Source organism: Schistocerca nitens, chromosome 1 (assembly GCF_023898315.1).
Source record: "Schistocerca nitens isolate TAMUIC-IGC-003100 chromosome 1, iqSchNite1.1, whole genome shotgun sequence".
NCBI lineage: Eukaryota > Metazoa > Arthropoda > Insecta > Orthoptera > Acrididae > Schistocerca > Schistocerca nitens.
This window is the reverse complement of record NC_064614.1, coordinates 213,166,968-213,184,863: the sequence shown is the minus strand read 5'-3', so window position 1 is coordinate 213,184,863 and position 17,896 is coordinate 213,166,968. Positions and strand designations below refer to the sequence as shown.

Here is a 17,896-nt window from a genome sequence, read left to right as displayed (position 1 = left end):
CTCTTCTTTCGACTTTGTCACTAACTTACTAATGTCAAAAATGACGCAGTGTACTATGATTCGAAATCCACTTTAAATGTAAATCTCCCTATAAATGTGTGGGTAAATCCGTTCAAAGGTTGTCAGAAAGTCCCACCAGCTCCAATAAGATCACAACCAGCAAATCGCTGCGATGTTCAAACCAACCTTCGGGTAGTAGAAAGATTTTCTTGTGCAGTGATATATATGGTAAAATAAATGTTACACAAGTTTTCCACTGTTTTATTACAATTCGTGTCCCTTCATGCATTCACATTTATCAGTCAAAACCTGAAAAAAAAGTAGTAACGTCACCACACAATAGCAGCCTGTGAAAGTGATATAGTTGTGTTGCAAAGATTAAATCTCTATATCTTCTAGAAAAAATGGTCTATCGATTAACTGCATTTTCTTAGTTACTCCCTCTACAAACAGCCAATGTATTCGCTGCAACACGATAACGCCGGAAGTTCTAAAATTATCTTGACTCATCACGTCAGAAGCACTGCAGGTTCAGTTTACTTAAATCACAGGAACTAAGTTGAACTTTTCCTCCTAAAATTAGGTGCAACAAAATAGAAAATGTGTAATACAACTTAAACTTTCGTGTATATACAAGCCGTGAAACAAGATAATCGTATAATACATTTTTGTCGAACACGGCTAATCATTTATTCGGTTGTTTTTAGAATTGGAAAACTCATATGGAGATCACTGGTGTATTCATATTGGCACTATTTTTTCATGCACCTTATAAATCTCTTTACGTAGGATTCTAATAAACGAATAGGAATTTAACAATGCTATTGCAAAATCTGTTGACCTACATACAATCTACATCGATATTTACATAGAGAATATAAAATAAGGTGACTCATATAAGTAGCTATTGTGTCATATTTTTACAAATCAGAAATGTTGCTTTGTTTGCTTGTAGTACACTCAGTGCCGGTATGTACAACTGAGAACTGAAATGCATACTTCAAATTATATCTCTAAATCGACTGTACGTAATCTAGAGAAGACAGGCGTCGTAGTACCATTATTATCAAAAAAATGTCCACAGCATTCATGGACGGAACAGTAAGAGTACAGACTATTCTTTTCCCTTTCGAACTCCCTGTTTGAAGTCTACAGTCGAGAATACAGACTAAATCAAACTTTTGTTAACGACTAATATTTTATGTACAAAATATTAGGCGTACTTATGTGAATTTTAATGGTTACCTAAATTCCATATTTAATGAGTACCTTAGTTTTCCACACGCTTGACCAATTTGCCGTGAATCAGTGCAGTTACTTGTAGTCTTTCATTAGAGGTTAAATATTAATATCAGTTCTATGTTCCTCATACGTTATTGGTCATAAAACGAAATATGTAATTTTCTTAAAAAAAAGTTTGTTGCCGTTATACAGGATCTACATTAGCGAAATTGCTAAGCGTATTATACAACCCTATACACAGGCGGATACCGCATCATCGAAATCTCAATAATTACGTTTTCGAGATAATTTACATCATCTTAGGTTAAAAGCAATTTTTTTTTTCTATAAGTGCCAGTTTGCGGTTTTAAGTTCAACCCTCACTGAGTACAAGGCGGAACGTGGCTTTCCGTACTACTCACATTTAGCAAGAGAATAGTAACACTACAAAGTAACGTAGACAAATAAGGATGAAACACACAATGGCTCAATGAATATAAACTAAATTGTTGATATTTAGCCCACGTTTATATATGTGTGGCACAATATCCTGCAAGCTTCCTTATATATAATTAATCGGCAGGTAATTTCATGTTTATAATCACTGTGTCAATTAATGAACTCAATTATGTCGGAAATATGACTGCACTAGTTCACAGTAATAATATAACATTACTCAAAAAATGAAACTTATGAAGAATCACAAGGGAAACGTTACTATTCTACACGCTAGTGAGCTCGAACATGATCGAGGGTGTAATAGGGACAAACTAAACACTGTAGCCAGTCACAGTCTACTGAAACAACTTCATACGACTCGTTTCGATGCTTAATTCTATGTCACCAGGTTGTTCATCACACTGATGTGAAATCTAGGCAGATTAAATGAGCCCTTTGTTAGGACATACTGACTGTTTGGCCCTTATGGAAGGCAACCGAAGGAGGTATTTGTCCCAACAAGAAAAATTAAAAATGAGGTGAGATACAGATGTCGTGGGCCTACTGGTAGTGAAATAACGTTCCTGCGGTTGATCTGTGTTCAGTGTTTCAAGGCCTATCCACTGTGCCAACTGATAACTCAATCTGAGGGGGGTGCGATGGGGAGGTTCCCTTGTTAGATCTGAAAATGATCCAGAGTGATCGAAACATGCAGTGTAATTAAAAATGTGTTGCTTGAGACATAACAATAAATGAGGATTATCTTAAATGTCTATGCAGTTGCTGAATATCTCAAGACTATTATGTGGAGTACAATACAATTTTCTTTTTGTACTATTGTCTTATACAGTCTCAGTGGGCTCTAGCTTCAAATGTCCTTGCAGAGAAGCCGAAAAAAAAAAAGGTAGTCAACCTCCTCCAAACATCAGTGTCTCCTACAGGACGTGCGTAACGCTATCGATAGTCGTGGCGCCGTCGGTGTATCGATTCATGTGCGCGTTCAGTCGACCTCCTCGATGACGGGCCCGTCCTGCTGCTGCTGCCGGCCGCCGTAGCCTCCGCGGCCGCCGCCGCCGGCCTGCTGGTGGAGCCGCGACATGAGCGGCGCGCACAGTGCCTGCACGTCGCGCAGGCGCTGCTCGTAGTCGGCGCGGTCCGCGCCGGGGTGCGCGTCCAGCCAGCGCAGCGCGTCGTCGCAGGCGTCCCTGGCGCGCCGGCGCTCCCCGTCGGGCAGCCTGGAGCCCGCGTCGTCGAGCGCCTGGCGCGCGCCGTACACGTAGCCCTCGAGGCGGTTGCGCGCGGCCACGCGCTCGCGCTGGCGCTCGTCCTCCGCGCGGTAGCGCTCCGCGTCCGCCAGCATGCGCTCGATCTCCGCCTTGGACAGCCGGCCCTTGTCGTTGCGGATGGTGATGTTGCGCGAGTGGCCCGTGCTCTCGTCTCGCGCCGACACGTTCAGGATGCCGTTCGCGTCAATGTCGAACGTCACCTGCAACAGTGCCACAGAGGAGAAAGTTATTTCACGAAATGCTACACTTGTTACATTCATACTCCTCTATTCACCATAAGAGGAGTGACAGTGAGCTGTGTTGGGCTTATCTTATGCACTGATTTAAACCTTGGTTCTGTAGTGTCGCGGAATAGTAAAGAGTTGGAAACGTGGAATATTGTCAAAATTTCGTTGCCTATGCCGACCTCGGGGAACATCAGTTTGGATTCCGCAGAAATGTTGGAACACGTGAGGCAATACTGACTCCATGACTTGTCTTAGAAAATAGATTAAGGAAAGGCAAACCTACGTTTCTAGCATTTGTAGACTTAGAGAAAGCTTTTGACCATGTTAACTGGAATACTCTCTTTCAAATTCTGAAGGTGGCAGGGGTAAAATACAAGGAGCGAAAGGCTATTTACAATTTATACAGAAACCAGATGGTAGTTATAAGAGTCGAGGGGCACGAAAGAGAAGCAGCAGTTGAGAAGGGAGTGAGACAGGGTTGTAGCCTATCCCCAATGTTATTCAATCTTTATATAGAGCAAGCAGTAAAGGAAACAAAAGAAAAATTCGGAGTAGGTATTAAAATCCATAGAGAAGAAATAAAAACTTTGAGGTTTGCCGATGACATTGTAATTCTGTCAGAGACAGCAAAGGACTTGGAAGAGCAGTTGCACGGAATGGACAGTGTCTTGAAAGGAGGATATAAGATGAACATCAACAAAAGCAAAACGAGGATAATGGAATGTAGTCGAATTAAGTCGGCTGATGCTGAGGGAATTAGATTAGCAAATGAGATACTTAAAGTAGTAAAGGAGTTTTGCTATTTGGGGAGCAAAATAACTGATGACGGTCGAAGTAGAGAGGATATAAAATGTAAACTGGCAATGGCAAGGAAAGCGTTTCTGAAGAAGAGAATTTTGTTAACATCGCTTATAGATTTAAGTTGGTTCAAATGGCTCTGAGCACTATGGGTCTCAACTGCTGAGGTCATTAGTCCCCTAGAACTTAGAACTAGTTAAACCTAACTAACCTAAGGACATCACAAACATCCATGCCCGAGGCAGGATTCGAACCTGCGACCGTAGCGGTCCTGCGGTTCCAGAATGCAGTGCCTTTAACCGCACGGCCACTTCGGCCGGCTATAGATTTAAGTGTCAGGAAGTCGTTTCTGAAAGAATTTGTATGGAGTGTAGCCATGTATGGAAGTGAAACAAGGACGATAAATACTTTCGGCAAGAAGAGAATAGAAGCTTTTGAAACGGGGTGCTACAGAAGAATGCTGAAGATTAGATGGGTAGAACACGTAACTAATGAGGAGGTATTGAATAGAATTGGGGAGGAGTTTGTGGCAGCTTTTGAAACGGGGTGCTACAGAAGAATGCTGAAGATTAGATGGGTAGAACACGTAACTAATGAGGAGGTATTGAATAGAATTGGGGAGGAGTTTGTGGCACAACTTGACTAGAAGAAGGGACCAGTTCGTAGGACATGTTCTGAGGCATCAAGGGATCACAAATGTATCACTGTGGTGGGTAAAAATCGTAGAGGGAGACCAAGAGATGAATACACTAAGCAGATTCAGAAGTATTTAGGTTGCAGTAAGTACTGGGAGATGAAGAAGCTTGCACAGGATAGAGTAGCATGGAGAGCCGCATCAAACCAGTCTCAGGACTGAAGACAACAACAACAAACATGCCGAGAGCCAGAGGCAGTAGGTTACTCAAGAGGTAAGAGGACTGAGCATGTATCGGAATGTGTCGTCACTTAGGGGCAATGTCCTGGTTACACACAATAGACGAGAGAGAATTGCTTAGCACGGGGTATTGTGTTAGACGGAGACTTTCGTAGAGTGTAAGACATAGGTATAGCGTCAGCTGTACTGCATTTCACAACTTCGCGTAAGTCTGCCGTAACAACACGTAGCTTTGTCGCAAGAACACCTAAGAGGCGAGTAAGACAGATGAATCAGCAGTAGAAGTGGAACGAATGCGTTCATCACAAACGAGCATGACGTTAGGACGTCGCTTGTGCTTTCTTTAATTACGCCAGCTTTCATATGAACAAGGCACTCGCAGTTAGACTTGCAGTTAGATGTGTACTGGGTCGCTGCGTAGCGCTCAGCTCGGTGATCGACATGTTAATCTTTATTAAGGAGATGTTGCAGTAAGGGCGGCCCATCCAGCAGCAGACGTGAGGGGACAGTACCAGCTCTGGTCCTCTCTGCTGCCACTGTCAATCATCAACCCAGGATTAGCAGACATCGCGGCAGACTCGCTCGCCGCCAATGCTGAACACATCAGTGACCCATCGTCAACATCGTGCCGGGCCTAGGCCCTGTGCATCCACCGTCACAACCGGGTGAGCCAACGACACTGGGTGATTGCAGCCCGTTCCGCCCGTCCACCTCGGATGAGCCACCAGGAGGAGCAGGGAAGAAGACGGGGTGGGATAGAGCACACTCCGCACTACGAGAACGCTTCTCGTGACGACAGCGCCGGGACTCCAACCCGGAGCCTCCTACACACAGCGGCTTGCTGTCTGCCGCTGGGCCCGCCGGCCAGCCGGACGCCGCCAGCCACGCGCGGCCAAAGTAAGGGCATTCCAACACTATGTCACACCACACGGCGCTGCGCTAGCAAGACTGGTGCGGCCCGGAGCTGTTGTCATCGCTACGAGTCAGGGAGGACTCGGGGAAGGTCGTTGATATCACCAAGCTCAGCCAGCCGGTGTTACGCAGGCCACATTGAACTTGCCAGGAATAAAGGTGTTATGAATTAATAATGTTTCTTTGGCGTTTCTGACACGTCCACAGTCATTTCCTAGCATCCTGACAACTGGAGAGGTCACCGCTCGGCCTCCAGTCCACCGTAGGCGACTGGAACCACCGGATCGCCTACAGTTCCTATTCTGTGTTTGGTTTCCCGCGGTTATTGCGATTATGCCGTTGTTCGCTCTCTCCGTGAGAGGCAGCAGTGGTGTGTATCGATATTCGCACGTTGCACTATCTTTGGTCTGGTGTTTATACACTCCTGGAAATGGAAAAAAGAACACATTGACACCGGTGTGTCAGACCCACCATACTTGCTCCGGACACTGCGAGAGGGCTGTACAAGCAATGATCACACGCACGGCACAGCGGACACACCAGGAACCGCGGTGTTGGCCGTCGAATGGCGCTAGCTGCGCAGCATTTGTGCACCGCCGCCGTCAGTGTCAGCCAGTTTGCCGTGGCATACGGAGCTCCATCGCAGTCTTTAACACTGGTAGCATGCCGCGACAGCGTGGACGTGAACCGTATGTGCAGATGACGGACTTTGAGCGAGGGCGTATAGTGGGCATGTGGGAGGCCGGGTGGACGTACCGCCGAATTGCTCAACACTTGGGGCGTGAGGTCTCCACAGTACATCGATGTTGTCACCAGTGGTCGGCGGAAGGTGCACGTGCCCGTCGACCTGGGACCGGACCGCAGCGACGCACAGATGCACGCCAAGACCGTAGGATCCTACGCAGTGCCGTAGGGGACCGCACCGCCACTTCCCAGCAAATTAGGGACACTGTTGCTCCTGGGGTATCGACGAGGACCATTCGCAACCGTCTCCATGAAGCTGGGCTACGGTCCCGCACACCGTTAGGCCGTCTTCCGCTCACGTCCCAACATCGTGCAGCCCGCCTCCAGTGGTGTCGCGACAGGCGTGAATGGAGGGACGAATGGAGACGTGTCGTCTTCAGCGATGAGAGTCGCTTCTGCCTTGGTGCCAATGATGGTCGTATGCGTGTTTGGCGCCGTGCAGGTAAGCGCCACAATCAGGACTGCATACGACCGAGGCACACAGGGCCAACACCCGGCATCATGGTGTGGGGAGCGATCCCCTACACTGGCCGTACATCACTGGTGATCGTCGAGGGGACACTGAATAGTGCACGGTACATCCAAACCGTCATCGAACCCATCGTTCTACCATTCCTATACCGGCAAGGGAACTTGCTGTTCCAACAGGACAATGCACGTCCGCATGTATCCCGTGCCACCCAACGTGCTCTAGAAGGTGTAAGTCAACTACCCTGGCCAGCAAGATCTCCGGATCTGTCCCCCATTGAGCATGTTTGGGACTGGATGAAGCGTCGTCTCACGCGGTCTGCACGTCCGGCACGAACGCTGGTCCAACTGAGGCGCCAGGTGGAAATGGCATGGCAAGCCGTTCCACAGGACTACATCCAGCATCTCTACGATCGTCTCCATGGGAGAATAGCAGCCTGCATTGCTGCGAAAGGTAGATATACACTGTACTAGTGCCGACATTGTGCATGCTCTGTTGCCTGTGTCTATGTGCCTGTGGTTCTGTCAGTGTGATCATGTGATGTATCTGACCCCAGGAATGTGTCAATAAAGTTTCCCCTTCCTGGGACAATGAATTCACGGTGTTCTTATTTCAATTTCCAGGAGTGTAGTTTCCGGCTGTGCTGTGTGCGGGCAATCGGTCGGTTGGCTTGGAGGAGCGGAAGTCTCCGCGGGGCGTGGTTTGGCCGGGCCCACTGGCGGTCTGTACGCGGTGTCGGATAGTGTGGGGCTGTTCCCATTGCTACGAGGTCCGTGGCTCACCGACCCTGGACACGGAGGTTGAGTTTGGATTTAATTTATCAACAAGTCAAGTGGGTTCAGATTGTGCCGTCTGGTTCTCGTTGTCAGTTGTTGGGACATTCCCCCGAGCCACAACGTGTGTGTTTGAGTTGGTGGAGGTTTAGCCACCGTCAGGTGGAGTTTAACTGCTGGCCGTGGTTGGCTCATGTTATTCGTTGGATTAAACTTTGACTGCTATTCTGTGTTTAGTCTCCCGCGGTTATCGCGATTATGCTGTTATTATCTGACTTCACGAGTGGCAGCAGCGGTGTGTATCGCTATTCGCACCTTGTGCTGTCTTTGGCCTGGCGCTTATAGTTTCAGGCTGTGCTGTGTGCCAGCAGTTGGTCGGTTGGCGTGGAGCAGCTATGAAATCTTCACGGCGTGTAGTTTTGGCCGAGGCCGCTGGAGGCGTCCACGAGCGGTCTGAGTGTGTGGTGCTGTTCCGATTGCTACGAGGTCCGTGGCCCACCGGTCCTGGACACGAAAATTGAGTTTTGGCTTATTCTACCAGCAAATCACGACTATTCAGATTATGTCGTTTCGATTCTGTAGTCGGGTGCTGCGACGTTCACGCTAGCAACAACGTGTGTTTTGAAGTTGACGAAATTTAGCCACCCTCCGGTGGAGTTTAGCTGTTCGTTATTTTGAATTTAAGTGCATCAGCGGAATTTTCTGCCTTGAGGCCGTTAACGTTCCAGTTACCTGCCCTGGGCCGGCCGCGGTGGTCTCGCGGTTCTAGGCGCTCAGTCCGGAACCGCGGGACTGCTGCGGTCGCAGGTTCGAATCCTGCCTCGGGCATGGATGTGTGTGATGTCCTTATGTTAGTTAGGTTTAAGTAGTTCTAAGGTCTAGGGGACTGATAACCACAGATGTTAAGTCCCATAGTGCTCAGAGCCATTTGAACCATTTTTTTACCTGCCCTGGCCGTTGACCTAAATTCACGCAGTGTCCTTTCCACACCGTGTTGTCGCTGTCCTGCACGGTGTGTAGTTTGACAGCTTAATGTATGCGTGGTAGGGGGCGTCCATGCCTTGTACGTTTTGCATTGAACTCCCAGTTGTGTGCTGGTCGAGTGGAGCGCAAATTACCTTGTCGATGGGTCCGTTGACTTTCTGTTGGTTGGGTTGTCGTCGGATCGAGAATGGTTGGGCCGACTGCCTATCTCACCTAAGTGATCGTTAGTATTTCAAGTGCTGGCCGACCACTGAAACTCCTGAGTGCCATTAGCTGCATAGCCTTCTTATTTTCTGTTGTGTGTATTTGAATGGCTCATACCCGATGGTTTTGAATTAAAGCTGAATTGTTTTTAGTGGTCTTTCAAGTTATGGGCCTTCAGCCGTTTTAAAATTAAAATTCCTTGTTTGTCAAGTGTTAGATTGTTTATGGTCTTCAGCCTAATTTAAGATAAGGCTTTGTTGTTTAAATTTATTTTACATTGAGTTTAAGTCATGGGGCCTTCAGCCGCTTTTAAATTAAGGATCTTTGTCTTTCGAGACTCAGACTGTTTGGGGCCTTCAGCCTACTTGAAGATAAGGCCTTCTGCCTTGTGTTTTTTTATTTAATTTTACCGTGAGTCTTAAATCATTTGCCTTCAGCCATCTTTAAATTAAGGATGTTGTGTTTTAAGTGCTAGATTTTTGGGCCTTTAGCCAAATTATAGAACTTACATAACGTGAGGCGTTCTGCCTTCTAAATATTCCCTTTGGCGTCTAAATTTTGAGTTAATGGATTTTAGCCTTTTTTTTAATTAAAATGGTTGTGCCCTGAAGGCGTGAGATAGTGGTGTGACGTTTTCAGCCGATAACTGCACTCCTGGAAATGGAAAAAAGAACACATTGACACCGGTGTGTCAGACCCACCATACTTGCTCCGGACACTGCGAGAGGGCTGTACAAGCAATGATCACACGCACGGCACAGCGGACACACCAGGAACCGCGGTGTTGGCCGTCGAATGGCGCTAGCTGCGCAGCATTTGTGCACCGCCGCCGTCAGTGTCAGCCAGTTTGCCGTGGCATACGGAGCTCCATCGCAGTCTTTAACACTGGTAGCATGCCGCGACAGCGTGGACGTGAACCGTATGTGCAGTTGACGGACTTTGAGCGAGGGCGTATAGTGGGCATGTGGGAGGCCGGGTGGACGTACCGCCGAATTGCTCAACACGTGGGGCGTGAGGTCTCCACAGTACATCGATGTTGTCGCCAGTGGTCGGCGGAAGATGCACGTGCCCGTCGACCTGGGACCGGACCGCAGCGACGCACGGATGCACGCCAAGACCGTAGGATCCTACGCAGTGCCGTAGGGGACCGCACCGCCACTTCCCAGCAAATTAGGGACACTGTTGCTCCTGGGGTATCGACGAGGACCATTCGCAACCGTCTCCATGAAGCTGGGCTACGGTCCCGCACACCGTTAGGCCGTCTTCCGCTCACGCCCCAACATCGTGCAGCCCGCCTCCAGTGGTGTCGCGACAGGCGTGAATGGAGGGACGAATGGAGACGTGTCGTCTTCAGCGATGAGAGTCGCTTCTGCGTTGGTGCCAATGATGGTCGTATGCGTGTTTGGCGCCGTGCAGGTGAGCGCCACAATCAGGACTGCATACGACCGAGGCACACAGGGCCAACACCCGGCATCATGGTGTGGGGAGCGATCTCCTACACTGGCCGTACACCACTGGTGATCGTCGAGGGGACACTGAATAGTGCACGGTACATCCAAACCGTCATCGAACCCATCGTTCTACCATTCCTAGACCGGCAAGGGAACTTGCTGTTCCAACAGGACAATGCACGTCCGCATGTATCCCGTGCCACCCAACGTGCTCTAGAAGGTGTAAGTCAACTACCCTGGCCAGCAAGATCTCCGGATCTGTCCCCCATTGAGCGTGTTTGGGACTGGATGAAGCGTCGTCTCACGCGGTCTGCACGTCCGGCACGAACGCTGGTCCAACTGAGGCGCCAGGTGGAATTGGCATGGCAAGCCGTTCCACAGGACTACATCCAGCATCTCTACGATCGTCTCCATGGGAGAATAGCAGCCTGCATTGCTGCGAAAGGTGGATATACACTGTACTAGTGCCGACATTGTGCTTGCTCTGTTGCTTGTGTCTATGTGCCTGTGGTTCTGTCAGTGTGATCATGTGATGTATCTGACCCCAGGAATGTGTCAATAAAGTTTCCCCTTCCTGGGACAATGAATTCATGGTGTTCTTATTTCAATTTCCAGGAGTGTAAGTTCAAGAATTTGTACTGTAATGTTTGGTCAAATAAATAAATTATATGTGTTCGAGTGTAGCTGACAGCCGCTCATTTTACCCTTATCCACAATTCCAACTACCTGTCCTGTCCTGCGGGTTTAGCAGGGTGTCTAAGACAGACTTAGCAGTTCTCGTCCCCCCTCCACGCCTTCCCCCTTCCTACACTCATCTTGTTCCAACGGTACGCTTAAACATACACTTCCATAGCTGACGATGGCGATGATGTTTGGTTTGTGGGGCGCTCAAAAAAAATGGTTCAAATGGCTCTGAGCACTATGGGACTTAACATCTGTGGTCATCAGTCCCCTAGAACTTAGAACTACTTAAACCTAACTAACCTAAGGACATCACTCACATCCATGCCTGAGGCAGGATTCGAACCTGCGACCGTAACAGTCCCGCGGTTCCGTACTGAGCGCCTAGAACCGCTAGACCACCGCGGCCGCCTGTGGAGCGCTCAACTGCGCGGTCATCAGCGGCCGTAAAGAGTCCCTATCTTTACACAGTCCAGTCTAACCACTTTCACAAATGATGATAATGATGATGGAGTGATGAAGACAACACAATCACCCAGTCTGCGGGCACAGAAAGTCCCCAACCGGGCCGAGAAACGAACCCTGGACCCCGGGATCCAGAGGTAGCAACGCTAGCCACTGGACCACGAGTTGCGGACATAACTGAAGACATATCTACACACAACATCGTGATCGCTTTCTACACATACAAAAACAAACACTTCGTAGGGTTTCCCGGTGTAATCAGTCTTTAAAGTCTCTCCGGGTTTGCTGCAGGATCCTAAAATCGGCCCGATTCGGTATTTCAGAGATCCAACTGTTCGCCATCTTCAGGAGAATGCTGCTTCTGCTGATGAGTCCCCAGTGGGACCGATTAGCAGAGGCAGGATTCTCCTGAAGATGGCGAACAGTTGGATCGCCGAAGTATCGAATCGATTTTAGGACCCGGTAGCAAACCCGAAGAGACTTTCAAGAAAAACAAATATCGTTTACAATGCATTTTCATTTTATTGGATAAGCATGCACTGCATCATCCTAGACGTCTGGCACAGCACTTGCAATACCGAGGTAGCGTAATTCAAAACAGCTTGCCTATAAAACCGTCTACATCGCTTAGTAAAATTTATTTATTTATTTATTATGACGCTTCGTCAACTTCAAAAATGGGTTCAAAAATTGCTCTGAGCGCTATGGGGCTTAACTGCTGAGGTCATCAGTCCCATAGAACTTAGAACTACCTAAACCTAACTAACCTAAGGACATCACACACATCCATGCCCGAGGCAGGATTCGAACCTGAAGCGCGGGCTGAAGCGCCTAGAACCGCTCGGCCACAGGGATCGGCTTTCGTCAACTCTTCGTCCCCATCATAGGTTTTACTATTGACGCGGTATCTTCTTTAACAAATTCTAAGCTTTGTGATGGAAATAGCAGAAACACTTTAATAAATAAATATATTTTAATAAACGCTCTAGACGTTTTTGTGCACAAAACATTGACAGTAATGCAAACTCTTCAAGAAACTTTTCCAGTTTTTTGGCGGGATAAATATTAACAGACCGCTGAGACTTGATTTCCTATCCAACATCAGAGCGTGTAAGGTAACGGCAACGTTCCACTAGCAGGGATTCGTGACTTCTCTGAATTATTACGGTACGCAGTATGCTCTGAGCACTATGGGACTCAACATCTGTGGTCATAAGTCCCCTAGAACTTAGAACTACTTAAACCTAACTAACCTAAGGACATCACACACATCCATGCCCGAGGCAGGATTCGAACCTGCGACCGTAGCAGTCGCGCGGTTCCTGACTGAGCGCCTAGAGCCGCTAGACCACCGCGGCCGGCACGGTACGCAGTAATTCGCAGTATTAGAGGTAGCGTCTTTGATTGATAATCAAAACGTCCTCGGTCCCGATTTCGAAACTGTGACCCGCTTATATTTTGAAAAAAAAAATCATTAACAGTGGCGGCCGAAGTCTTCCACCGTAAGAAGTCACCCTCATTCTGCCAACGTCCTTGTCAAAGAAGACGGATGATCGGACAGAGGTTCAGCGCATCCTCTTGCCAATGGCGTGCGAAATTGCCCCTAAGGGCGGGAGAATCAGCAATGATCAACGGCATGGGAATGCTGAAGGATATGGAAAACATTGCATTAAAGACAGATAACGTCTGTTCTGAACATTGGGCCTGTAATTGAAAACGTGTCATGATGAATCCTCCAATGTTCAAATGTGTGTGAATTCCTCAGGGCCGGCCGGTGTGGCCGTGCGGTTAAAGGCGCTTCAGTCTGGAACCGCGTGACCGCTACGGTCGCAGGTTCGAATCCTGCCTCGGGCATGGATGAGTGTGATGTCCTTAGGTTAGTTAGGTTTAATTAGTTCTAAGTTCTAGGCGACTGATGACCTCAGAAGTTAAGTCACATAGTGCTCAGAGCCATTTGAACCATTTGAACTCCTAAGGGACCAAACTGCTGAGGTCATCGATCCCTAGAATTACACAGTACTTAAACTAACTTAACGCTAAGGACAACACTCCCACCAATGCCTTAGGGAGATGACTCCTCAAAGGAAAAAGATTCCAGAATAGCCCAGTTTCGGATATCTGGGAGGGGACAGCCAAATCGGAGGTGCCCATTAGAAAAAGACTAAATAACCAAAGAGAGGACATGGGTCTACGAGTCGGGACGTAGAAATTGAACGTGGTTGGGAAACTAGAAAGTCTGAAAAGTGAAATTATAAGGCTCAACAAAGAATTAGTGAGGGGTCGGGGGTGTGGTTGGGGGAAAGAAGACAAGGATTTGTGATCGGATAACATGGGGGAATATCAACAACAGCATAAAAAGAGACTAGTCTTCGTTATGAATAGGAAGGTAGAGCAGAGGGTGACTTACTGTGAACACTTCAGTGGTAGTACTGTTCTCAACAGAATGAAAAGTAACACCCACAGCAATAATTCATGTATACACGACGATTTAGTAGTCTGAAGATGAAAGAGACAGAAAAGTATATGACGATACTGAAAGGGTAATACAGTACGTAAAGAGAGATGAAAATCTCATAGTCGTGAGGGACTGGAATGCATTTATAGGGGAAGTAGAAGAAGAAAAGGTTACAGAAAAATATGGGCATGGGACAAGGAATGAGAGAGGAGAAAGACTAATTGAGTTCCATAATAAATTTCTGCCAGTAACAGCGAATACTCTGTTCAAGTATCACAAGAGGAGGAGGTATACTCTCTAATTGAGTTCTATAGTAAATTTCTGCCAGTAATAGCGAATACTCTGTTCAAGAATCACAAGAGGAGGAGGTATACTAAGAAAAGACCGGGTGATACGGGAAGGTTAGATTACATCGTGGTCAGACAGAGATTCCGAAATCAGATTCTGGTCTATAAGGCGCACCCAGGAGCAGATATAGACTCAGATCTCAATTTAGTAGTGATGTAGAACAGGCTGAAGTGGCATACAGAAGTACGAAGGGATGACGAGACACGCTTGAGCTTGTCTAAGGCGGTAGATTAAACAGTAAGGAATAGCTCAGCAGGCAGTACAGCTGAAACGGAATGGTCATCTCCAAAAAGGCAATCACAGATGTTGGATGGAAAAATATAGGTACAGAGAAGTGTAAATGAGAAGATGGCTGGCTCTGAGCACTATGGGACTCAACTGCTGAGGTCATTAGTCCCCTAGAACTTAGAACTAGTTAAACCTAAGGACATCACAAACATCCATGCCCGAGGCAGGATTCGAACCTGCGACCGTAGCGGTCTTGCGGTTCCAGACTGCAGCGCCTTTAACCGCACGGCCATGTAAATGAGAAGAAACCGTGTGTAAGACAAGAAATATTTCAGTTGATCGATGAAAGATGAAAGTACAAACAAGTTCAAGGAAATTTAGGAATACATAAATGAATAATAAACAAATAAATAATAGAATAACTAGCAAGTATAGGGAAGCTAAGCCGAAATGGCTGCAGGAAAAATGGAAGAAATCGAAAAGAAATGACTGACGGAAAGACTGACTCAGTACACAGTGAAGCAAAAAAAAAAAAAAAAAAAAAAAAAAAACCTTACTTGAAATTAAGAGCAAGGATTTTAACTTTAAGAGTGCTATGTTAATTGCAAAGGAGAGAGCAGATAGATGGAAAGAGTACACTGAAGGCCTCTTTGAAGGGGAATAATTTTCTGTTGTTATTATACGAGAAGAAGCAGTAGTCGATATAGAAGGGATCCAGTATTAGAATAAGAATTTAGAAGAACTTTGGAATACTTATGATCGAATAAGGCAGAAGGGCTAAGGAACATTCAATCACAGTTTCTAAAATCACCCTCTGAAAAAGCAAACAAAACTGCTATTCACACTGATGTGTAAACTGTATGAGTCTGGCGATGTGACATCCGACTTTCGGAAAAACGTCGTCAGCACAATTTCGAGGATTGCAATAGCCGACAAGAGCGAGAACTATCTCACAATCAGCCTAACGGCTCATGCATCCAAGTTGCTGAGCAGATAAATATGCAAAACAATGGGAAAGAATACTGCGGATGTGTTAGATGATTAGTATTTTGAATTTAGGAAAGGTAAGGCACCAGAGAGGCAATTGTGGCATAGCAGTTCATAATGGAAGTAAGACTGAAGAAAAATGAAAACACCTTCATAGGACTTGTTGACTTGGAAAAAGCGTTCGACAATGTAAAATGTTACAATTTGTTCGAAATTCTGAGAAAAACATGGGTAAGCTATGGTGAAAGACTGGTAATATACAATTTGTACAAGGAGCAAGGGGGATTAAAAACAGTGGAAGAGGAAGAACAAAATGCTCGAAAAAAATGGCTCTGAGCACTATGGGACTTAACAGCTGTGGTCATCAGTTCCCTAGAACTTAGAACTACTTAAACCTAACTAACCTAAGGACATCACACACATCCAAGCCCGAGGCAGGATTCGAACCTGCGACCGTAGCGGTCGCGCGGTTAAAGACTGTAGCGCCTAGAACCGCTCGGCCGGCCGGCTAAAAAATGCTCGGATTAAGAAGAGTCTAAGACAGGGACGTAGTCTTTCGCTCCTACTGTTCAGCCTATACATCGAGGAAGCAATGACAGAAATAAAAGAAAGGTTCAAGAATGCAATTAAAATTCAAGGTGAAACTATATCAATGATAAGATTCGCTGATGATGCTGCTATCCTCAGTGGAAGTGAAGAAGACTAAAAGGATCCGCCAAATGGAATGAACAATCTAATGAGTACGGAGTATGGACTGATAGTAAATCGAAGAAAGACGAAAGTAATGAGAAGTAGAAGAAATGAAAACAGCGAGAAACTTAACGTCGTGACTGATGATCACGAAGTAGACAAAGTTAATGAATTCTGATACCTAGGCAGCAAAATAATTCATGACCGTCGGAGCAAAAGCACACAGTAGCACTGGCAAAAAGGGCATTCCTGGCAAGGAGAAGTGTACTGCTATTAAACGTAGGTCTTAGTTTGAATAAGATATTTCCGAGAATGTACATTTGGAGCACAGCACAGTATGGTAGTGAAACATAGACTGTGGGAAAACCGGAACAGAACAGAATCGAAGCATTTGAGATGTGGTGTTATAGAAGAACGTTGAAAATTAAGTGGACTGATTGGGTAAGGATCGAGGAGGTGCTGCGCAAAATCGGAGAGGAAAGGAATATGTGGAAAACATTGGCAAGGAGAAGGAACAGGATGGTGGACTATGTCTTAATACATCAGGGAATTACTTCGATAGTACTACAGGGGTCTGTAGAGGAGGACAGAGACTGGAATACAATCAGTAAGTAATTGAGGACGTAGGTTGCGAGTGCTACTCTGAGATGAAGATGTTGGCACAGAAGAGGAATTCGCGGCGGGCCGCATCAAACCGGTTAGAAAACTGATGACTCAAAATAAATAAATAAATAATAATATTCTGGCTTTACATAAACATAATCTGATATCTCTGCGGGAGGAAGCCTCGCCTCGCTTAAGAATGGACACCTCGCGAAGACCCATGTGGACCATGAGAATCGTGTCGAAACTGATAGAGCCCTGCAGCCACTGGTCGCACAATAGTCACAAAAGCATCAAATATGCACCCGTGGAGGTGCGTGAATGCTGCTGGCTTGCGGTGGCCGTTTTTACCTGTCTTAGTAAGCAAGAACATGTCGACCATTCCAGCACCTCATAGGCACCGGGATGGAGCATAAACAAAGCGCCAACAATTCGCACAGGAAGCTGCTTGAAAATAAAGAACAGCAAATGAAGTCAGCCCGCTTAAAAAAATTTTTTATGGCCGGTAAGGACGTTCTTTGTAAATCACAAACTCGAGCAGATTCTCAGACGAAACAGAAACGTGGGATTGGCCAGGCTTCTTGCATAGACAGTCGTTCGCAAGAAAGTGTTCTGTGGCTGTTTTCACAACAGCTTAGGAATGCAGAAGAACATCGAACAACATGTGTGAGCAACGCTTGGAACAGCCTAGGCAGTGAAATCTTGAGAAAGACACCAGTTCCCGAGTCACACACAAGCCCTCGCAAGATAGAGAATTCCCTCCGTGCAATGGGAGGCGTGGTCATGAAACAGGGATCAGTCACTGGTCAGCTTTGCAAATATATTCCGCCAATGACAACGCCGAGACGAGAAAAATTTCGAACAGTCGTTAAGGTATGGATGAGGAGTGAAGGAGAGAGTCGGTGAGACAGCACGAAGCAAGATGACATGGCGTATCTTCCATCCATCGCCAGCATCCACCTTCTATATCGCGAAAACCCTGTTCGGCTACGGAAACGTACGGACACCTTTCAACGTGGAGACCGATCTGGGCTGTCGCTGCACGGGCGCGGCACACC

General features: G+C 46.8%; 1 protein-coding gene across 1 annotated transcript in view; it reads right to left on the bottom strand.

Annotated features, from left to right (window-relative positions):
* Nucleotides 1-1,373: 1,373 nt before the first annotated feature.
* LOC126245981 (heat shock protein 68-like) overlaps nt 1,374-17,896 on the bottom strand; it is a 43,531-nt gene continuing 27,008 nt past the window's right edge. The window contains exon 2 of the mRNA XM_049948360.1: nt 1,374-3,145. Within this exon, the coding sequence (XP_049804317.1) occupies nt 2,660-3,145 (486 nt within the window). The 3' untranslated portion in view covers nt 1,374-2,659. The remainder of the gene's footprint in view (nt 3,146-17,896) is intronic.